The sequence below is a fragment of the Brachypodium distachyon genome, chromosome 3 (assembly GCF_000005505.3).
Source record: "Brachypodium distachyon strain Bd21 chromosome 3, Brachypodium_distachyon_v3.0, whole genome shotgun sequence".
NCBI lineage: Eukaryota > Viridiplantae > Streptophyta > Magnoliopsida > Poales > Poaceae > Brachypodium > Brachypodium distachyon.
In genome coordinates, this window is record NC_016133.3 from 38,821,667 (window position 1) to 38,830,873 (window position 9,207).

General features: G+C 46.9%; 1 protein-coding gene across 1 annotated transcript; it reads left to right on the forward strand.

Moving 5' to 3' along the window:
- The first annotated feature begins 1,855 nt into the window (after positions 1-1,855).
- LOC100837699 (probable mannan synthase 11) lies at positions 1,856-8,744 on the forward strand. Its single transcript, XM_003572182.4, has 9 exons — positions 1,856-2,525; positions 2,649-2,747; positions 6,387-6,639; positions 6,749-6,859; positions 6,940-7,076; positions 7,174-7,287; positions 7,369-7,568; positions 7,653-7,901; positions 8,073-8,744. Exons 1-9 carry the CDS (start codon positions 2,160-2,162, stop codon positions 8,236-8,238), a joined length of 1,695 nt encoding a protein of 564 aa, XP_003572230.2. The 5' UTR covers positions 1,856-2,159; the 3' UTR covers positions 8,239-8,744.
- The last annotated feature ends 463 nt before the right edge of the window (positions 8,745-9,207 follow it).

A 9,207-nucleotide genomic window follows, 5' to 3' on the forward strand; every position in this document is an offset into this window, starting at 1 on the left:
GGTGTTGACTTGGACACAAAAGGTTTTGGTTTTCTGATTTACTCAATAAAAAATGCTGCGAAAAACTTTTCACATCTCTCAAGGTTGAAAGCCTGGACGTTGACAAATGACAAAGGCTTAGCTACAACATGGTTCAGAATATGCTCTCATTTTATCACCACATGGTTCAACCAAAACGACGTTCATGCTAAATTAACCCTGGTTTATATGTCCCTACTTTTTCAAGACCTTCCACCCAAAGGACCACAGATCGTCCATCCTCATCAACAGAGACGGGTCCAACTCTCTCACTGTCTCACGTTCTCCCTTTCGTTGTTCACTTGTTCGGTAACAAAACATATATACTCCGTATTTTTTTTATAGAACATGCAAGGAAGAGAGCTGTGTTGCATGTGCTTACATAAATGAAAGTGGTTACAGAAAGTGGTACTGTAAGAAACTTTCGACTGACAACGAACTTCGCTTATGCACTGTTCTTTTGGATGTGGATCTGCTCCGTTTTAAAATGGAAATGCTTTCATGGGATCCTCATCGGGATCAGTTCATCAATAAACAAAGCCATGCAAGAGGGGTTGCCAACTGGAGCCCCAAATCATCTTATGTCCGGAGGCCGTACATTCATGTTCTTGACCTGCGGTTTCCCCGTTGGATCTCTGACATTTACTGCTGCACGAACTAGTGCTCCTCTTGGATCATCGTGTATACTCTGGGTCTGGAATTCTGGTCACCGTACAGGACAGCCATCTATGTGTAGCATTTTGCCCCTTGTTCCAAATACCACGATTTCGCACGGTGTCCCAGGACCCAAACTATTTCCCACGGAAAATCAGGTAGAACTCTCCCCGTTCTAAGCAAGTGCTGGTGGTCTCCCTGACAGTTTTGACCTTTCTTCCAATTCCGATTCCGTTAGTGGAATGGTGGCGCTGACACATTAAGCCCTTGGTAGTACATTGATGTCTCGATCTGATGAAAAGGTTCATTCCTGCAATTAATTTCCAGTTACCATATGGACCTGGCCAAGTGTCAGAATCAGACGCACGAGGGGCCAAAATGTGCAGAAATTAAGTGCTGCCAGGATATGCCATGCCGGCCGGAGCCGAAGTGAGTGCTGCAATGGAATATAGGCACGACATACAGCAAAGGAACAAGAGGTGAGAAACAACGAAAACGGCCTAAAAATATTTTCGCCCCTCTCTCTTTCTTTTTGCCCGGTCGGGGGACCTTTCTTTCTACTCCCAACAAGTCGAATCTGCACATGTTTTTTCCTGCTGAAATTCGAAAAGTTAAGATGATGACGGACGAAGAAAAGAGAAGGAAACAGAGTCCGCAGGATGAGCCGAGGCTGTCACAAAAGAAGGATCACATTCCACCAGTGATCTCGTTGTCGTTCCCCCGCGTGAAACGTGCAGTGTTTTGCCTGTGGACTTGAGTCTCTTGTCAACGGAGTCTCTCGCCACCTCAGAAAAGGAAACGGCTGTACACTTCACAACAGTCACTGACTCACTGGCCGATCCCCACCTGGTGTGGCTCACTGACCCAGTGGATCTACTACGGCCCAGATCGAGCCGCGCAGACAGGCCGGCACGAAAGGACCAAAAATTACCCGTCGAGCCAAGGCCCAAGGTAAACAACCACATGCCTGATTGCCATGTCACCTCTCGTTCGTCCACCCCTTTTTTTTACCTTATCTACCCCCCAATAAGCAAGTGTGAGCCCCTACAAACAAACCTCACCACCACTACTTGCCACCACTTCTTCTCTTCGATCGATCTTCCTCACGAGCTAGTCACCACCCCACCACGGCCATAATTCACGTTCCCGTATATGCATCTCACCAACCACCAACCAGGTGACCAAAACTCATCACGCGCATATGGTTAACTACCAAAGCCCAGCTACAGCTAGCCTGCCCTGTCTGGCCGTGAATCCAGATCCCAAAATTGCAAGCGACGATCGAGAGAGGAAAACAAAACGAAAACTTAATCAGGCCAGTAATTAACCCGTCATCTGTCTCCATCCACACTGCTATATAAGCCTGCGCCGTTGTACTCTACCTAGGCTCGTCCAGTCCAGACAGCCGCGTCAGCACTCGCTCCAATAAGTCCTAGCTAGCAAGATCCATCCATCCAGCCAGCCGGCCGGCCTGCCACTCGGTCCGGATGGAGGGCGCCGGCGAGGAGATGGCGCGGCGGCTGTGGGCGGAGCTCCCGGTGCGCGTGGACTGGGCGGCCGTGGCGGCGCAATGCGCGTACGCGTGGGCGCAGGCCAGGGCGTTCCTGGTGGTGCCCGCCGTGCGGCTCCTCGTGTTCGTCTCGCTCGCCATGACCGTCATGATACTGCTCGAGAAGCTCTTCGTGGCCGCCGTCTTCCTCTCCGTGAAAACCTTCCGCCGCCTCCGCCCCGAGCGCCGCTACCGCTGGCAGCAAATAACCGCCGGAGACGGAGAAGACGAGGAGGCTGGCCTCAGCGGCAGCGCCGCGTTCCCCGTCGTGCTCGTGCAGATCCCCATGTACAACGAGCGCGAGGTGAGTGATTTGCTGAGAAATGTTGGCCTTGCTTGATGTTGATGCTGCTGTTGCCGTGTGTGGTTCGATCGTGGGATTGATTTTGTTCCTTTGTTTGGGCGTTGTTGGATGGGGAATTGGAAGGTGTACAAGCTGTCGATCGGGGCGGCATGTGCGCTGGAGTGGCCGTCCGACCGCGTCGTGATACAGGTGCTGGACGACTCCACGGACCCCGTTGTGAAGGTAATTAAGCACAGCCCACCGATTCTCTCATGCACATTCTTAATTTCTTCCCATATGCATACATATTACACGCACTGCGGTCAATCATTCGCTTCGTTTTGTTCGCACGTTAATTACATGCAACATTTACTCTTGTGGTCTGTGCATGCGCGTCGTTTCGTGGGTTGGCATTTGGCATGTGCCAACCCGGCGCTGGCAAGCGGCAGCAATGACAATGGATGCTTCCAGCTAACTAGTACTCGGGAGTAGCCTTTAACCGTAGTAGTAGTGCTGGGTCTGCTGGCCGGCCGCCGTGTGGTTCAGCGGAATGCTCGACTGTTTTGTTTGGTACTGTAGTAGTAAAACCAGTGACATGTGTGGTCCTGGCTAACGCGTGCGTCCACAGACGTTACCTTGGACCGTCGAGCTCGATCGTCTGTCATTTTTTTTTATCTCGCTCTCGCCCACGTAGACATCACTCTTGAGCACTGGCCGGAAAGTGGACACGATGAAGTGGCGCGCGCGGCCACATGGACGCCCGTCCGAAGAGAATCCTCCATTCCTCACTGTCTCGCGACGCCAACCAAAACCGGTCCGGCAATCCAGCATGGCGCCAATGGCGCGCACGGCCCGAGGACGGACCCACCCGCCCGGCGTGACAGACGGCTCTAGCGCCTGGCCTAGCGACCCGGCCCACGGAGACGCCAACCTGGGACGGCCATTGTTAATTGAGCTCGCAGCGCCACGCTCCGCTTGCCGGCTCAGAAACGACCCGGTCAATCTGGTCGTTGCGATTCTCAGTAGTGGGCAGCATTGGGAGTGTTGACCGCTATGACATGGTGGGGCCATACCGGGTCCCACCTGTCAGGGACGGTATTTCGAGTGGAATTACAGTTCCTCTCCCCACGGAGCCTAGCACTTTGTCGTTGAATTATGGGGCGTGCGCGACCGGTCGATTCTGATTTGATCGCGGCAGGATCCAGACGATTAAACAGCTCCAGGCTTCTTATGCGGTTTTTCAGAAACTAGCATTGCTAGCAAAAGAATCCATGCGATGTTACGAAACAACGGAAAGTGTATCAATCACGAGCCGGTGGAGGCGAAGTCTGGACATTGATTTTTCGATTGGATTGATTTCCGTACTGAGATTGATACCGAGATTTTTTGTTTGGGTTCGGATTGATTTCCATACTGAGATGGATATGAAGAATTTTAGATTTCATGCTAAGAAGCTTGATTTATTTTAGGACTGTTCGTATTATGTTGTGACAAATTTGGACCGTACGATAACTTTCGATAAATCTAAACCGTAGAATTTCTGCTACTGAAATCGTGAATAAGACGGGAGGAAAAAAAAAGACAGTGACATATTGATTGTAATTTTAACGAAATTTACCGTAACAGCAGATTAGCAGTACTACGTACTAATACGCCAGTAGCCAAGCCATGCCAGTAGCAGAGCAGGAGTGGCATTATTGGTCACTGACCGCCGGCCGGCCGGGACAGGCTGGTGGATCTACTGGCCGGCCGGACTGCAAGGTGATACGCGATGCAGATGTTCTGTTTTCTTCTTCTTCTCTCCAATATAATCCCGGCCACAGATGATGTGGGTGTCGTGCGTGTCCATATTAGGCCTACCTGCCAATGTGCAGGATAACTTATGCAGATTCGCGGCAGCAACGTGCCACCAGCAAGAATGTGCGAGAGCAAGCGCAGAGAATCAGGTGCTGGAGCATTTGTCTGTGGTCCATGTAACCCGGTGGTAGTAGCTCTTGCCTCTTGGACAGTTGGACGCCATTTTTCCCTTTCCTTTCTGAGATGCAGGCTTGGCGGCGTGGTGGCGACCTTCTCCATTTTAAGTTCTCTGTCGTCGTTTGATCTTCGAAGCAGCAGGATGGCACCTTTTTTCTTTCTGATTATGATTAGGCTGATGGGGCCATGGGAGTAGGCCACACTAAAGACACCTTTATTTAGGACATGGTTAGAGAATTCTAGGGTCCTTAAAGTTTTCCTGATAGTACTAGCTAGTAGGAGTATTATGCATGCATGGTTGTCTCCACCAACGGGCTCACGGGCCATGAGGCACACATGTTCCCAATTATTCTATGGTGTACCTTAGCTAGGAGTGGATCAGAGATGGGAATTAACTAAAAATGGCTGGTCGTGTAGACATGTGACATGGAACGTGAGGAAGCGTGACAGTGGGTTAGGTAGCTGGATCTTGATTGGCGAGTGGTTCCAGGGTCAGCGACAATGCATCGTCCGTCCGTCTCGCCATTTAATCCGTAGGATTAAGAAGTGGAGAAATAAAAAAATTGAGGAATTTTCACCAAAGAACATTTTACTATGCTGGAGGGAAAATATAGAAGTATGTACGGAGTATATTTGTAAGAGATCTTTCACAGCACAATCATTCCAGGAATAAAGCTTCGTGCCGTCAGATCCGGTAGCCACAGCTGCTATGCTCGTGGCTCGTGCGGCGTCCTGAAATCACGGCAGACTTGGCTACGAGTCCACGTAGGACGGTAGGAGTACTAGCCTCGTAGGATGCAGAGGAAGTCGTGCGAGGAGGCACACCTTCTTCCCGGACCCCGGCCGGATGGTTAATTACCACATGCCATCCCGTGCCCGCGTGCTTGAGCTTTTCCCGAGTTGTTCAGGTTGTCTGCATCGTTTCGATGCTTTTGAACCCCACTCCTTGATGTTGGGTTCAGAATAATACTTTAGTGTTATCAGAACTACAGTTAATGCGATGTAGAGAACAAAAAAAAAAGCGACGGGAGCTCGTCTTCAGCCTTCCCGGAATACATTCGTAGGCATAGTAAAAGGACCTAAAGGAGTCCAGTAGTCGATAAAAAAGGGAGTCCAGTAGTAAGCACATTCTTTTTGTCGCAACTTTTGAATAACTTTTCATGTGCTGGCATATGGGCTTTTGGGCTCTACTTGTATACTGGGCTGGATGTGGCCTGTATTTAGGATGCCATAGCCCCAGACTCCCCACTGATATCGCGGCTTTTTCTGAAACTAAAAATAAATGGACCGTCGGGGTCCCACTGCATACGGCAGAAGGACGGCGGCGTTCGCCGGCTTCTAGGCATGGCCGGGGGTAGAATGGTGGCGATTGTGGGCGAGCCGGAGCGGGTACGCTGAGAGGAATAGGGGCGGCGAGGGTACTACATGAAGGCGCCGGAGGAATAGTAGGGTTTCTACGGCGAGGTACTAACCAATGCGTCTCATGGATCTGACCTATCCGATATTTGATTCATCAGTTGATTAGCTTCTCTTGGAATGTGGTAGCTGGTAGGAGAAATGTTCGGATCGGGGAATATTTTGGTTAGTTTATTCGCAATTTCTATCGGTGCATATGTGTGAAATGTGATTAGGTTGGTGAACGCGATTCTGGGTTTCATTTCACATTCTCACTTAAGGATTTTTTTTCATATTTTTTTAGCGAGGCTCTTTTATTTTATTTACTTTCCCGTTGTTAGAAGCACAGATAGTAGTAGATGCAAATTACGCCTTAGAAGGCATGAATGTTTTGCTAGATAGGTTTGGACAGCAAAGCGCCCAACTGACCATAATACTATCTGTAAGCTAATGATTAAACCTTGTAACCGAATTTTAACATTATTTCCCCTTTGTTTTCTTTTTGTTTTTTAGGACTTGGTGGAGATAGAGTGCCAGAGATGGAAGGGCAAAGGTGTGAACATCAAGTACGAGGTCAGAGGGAACCGGAAGGGGTATAAAGCCGGTGCGCTTAAGGAAGGATTGAAGCACGACTATGTCCAAGAATGCGAGTACATTGCCATGTTCGATGCTGATTTTCAGCCAGAGTCTGATTTTCTCATGAGAACCGTCCCATTCCTTGTGCACAACCCGGAAATCGCCCTAGTTCAGACTCGCTGGAAATTTGGTCAGTTTACATTTTCTTTGTTGTTGTCAGCCAATATATCCCATAACTCCACGCGAAAGATATCACTTTAAATCAATTGGATCTAAGTCTCTTTTTACTGCTTTTGCAGTTAATTCTGATGAATGCTTACTGACAAGATTCCAAGAAATGTCACTGGACTACCATTTCAAGTTTGAGCAAGAGGCTGGGTCTGTAGTATACTCGTTTTTCGGTTTCAACGGTACGTATTTCACCGATATTTAGCTCAGGCATCCAAATCAGCACACTAAGTACTTACAATATCGATTTTTCATCTTCCAGGGACAGCTGGTGTCTGGAGGATCTCGGCCATTGACGATGCTGGGGGCTGGAAGGACCGGACAACTGTCGAGGACATGGACCTGGCTGTTCGCACAGCATTGCAGGGCTGGAAATTTGTTTACGTCGGTGACGTAAAAGTACGTCAATTCTCCTTTACCTGATTTTCAGCAATAAGAGATCTTGTCAAGAAACAAGCCTAATGGTCCACATAATATTGTGTTTCTATCTGGTTAGGTCAGGAGTGAGCTACCAAGCACATTCAAGGCATACCGATTTCAGCAGCACAGATGGTCTTGTGGACCTGCAAACCTGTTCAAGAAAATGTTGATGGAGATCTTAGAAAACAAGGTTAGTGTGTTGATACAGATGTCTTTGGCAAATGCATCATATCGTCTTATTGCCTGACACGGTTTCCCTTTCTCTGTGTAGAAAGTGTCATTTTGGAACAAAATCCACCTCTTGTATGATTTCTTCTTTGTCGGGAAGATTGCTGCTCATACAGTGACATTCATGTACTATTGCTTTGCGATCCCATTGTCAGTTTTCTTCCCTGAGATTCAGATTCCTCTTTGGGGGGTGGTTTATGTTCCATCAGTTATTACCCTCTGCAAGGCTCTTGGATCACCAAGGTAACATGCGTTTTGAAATTAAGTTTCAGAATGACAGTAGCACTATTACATTCAGTTAACACCAGAAAATCTTCTCTCTTTCAGTTCATTTCATCTGGTGATCCTCTGGGTCCTTTTTGAGAATGTTATGTCGTTGCACCGGATAAAAGCAGCAGTAACTGGTCTTCTAGATGCTGGACGAGTCAATGAGTGGGTTGTCACTGAGAAATTGGGAGACGCCAGCAAGATAAAGCCAACCATTGATGTATTAGATGCTGTGAAAGTGATAGATGTCGAGCTAACAACGCCCCTAGTACCTAAGCTCAAGAAAAGGCGAACAAGATTCTGGGAGAAGTAAGCAAAGTTATTATCAGGAATATTCAAAGCTAATACGAAATATACTTTTGAAAATAATAAATGCCACTAGTCCACTACTGATTTGTGCGAATATAGATCCTGCAAATGAGGCATTATGTTTTCTAGTTTTGTCAAATGCTGATATGTGTTATGTGTTCTTTGGATCAGGTACAACTGCTCAGAAATTTTTGTTGGAACCTGCATAATTATCAGTGGTTGCTATGATATGCTTTATGCAAAGAAGGGATACTACATCTACCTTTTCATTCAAGGGATAGCATTCCTCGTTGTTGGTTTTGAGTATATCGGCACGCGCCCTCCTCGCACTGAATAAGCTGCCACGAGCTGATATGCATGGTCATGATAAACTGCAGCAAGTAAAGCCCCTCTCCTGCACATATCAACCTCAGAACATAATGATATACTGAGCATTCTTCCCATCAGTCTTGGTCAGATTTGATCCAACTATTCTTTACTTCCGAGAAGGCTATTCATGTAGCATCGCCGTTTTTCTGATAGTAACATTATTTACTGAAGCACCATGACAGAAAGATTGGTGCAGCAGCATTCCATTCAGATCCTGTAGAAATGCATCCCAGGCCTGCAAGAATAACAGCAGCTGTAAATGAAATAACATGCTTTGCCAATTACTGTAGATTCTCCAAAATTAGCCTACCCTTCCATGCAAATGTACTGATATAGATTGTTCAGACATGTAATAGAGGACCATTAGCACCTCCAGTCTATATCCTGTGTACTAGGCCAAAACTTGTAAATGTACATTTTTGCTGAACACCAATAATTCTGTCAAATTCACAGATTTCGAAGTGCACTATGAAATATAGCATGAAGCCCTACAATAAAAGAAATATTTGTGGCTTTACATTTTTACTTGATGTGGCACATGAACTAGTGGATCTATAGCACAAATTGAGAACAATAATGATTTCCCTTTGTATTACCTGTGGGTAGAACATCGTAGGGTAGAACTGATACCAACCTTTCACGTCATGCTTCCAACATCGAAACAGTATTGCAGATTGTCATGAAAAATCTGAAACAAATTGACAACAGTGATACACTACAAATTTAGCACGTGGGGAAATAAAAATCTAATTTGATCCCAGTCAAAATAAATCCGAAATTAAAAGAGAAAGTGGAGCCACTAATTCATTATGTCAATCTTTTGGATGTTGTACGTGTTGTTTGGTACCTTATCTAGCGAAACTATTTTGGATTTTTATTTTCAGCTACACTAGCTGTGAAATATAATAATAGGAGAAAGTGAAGATTTTTTTTCTTT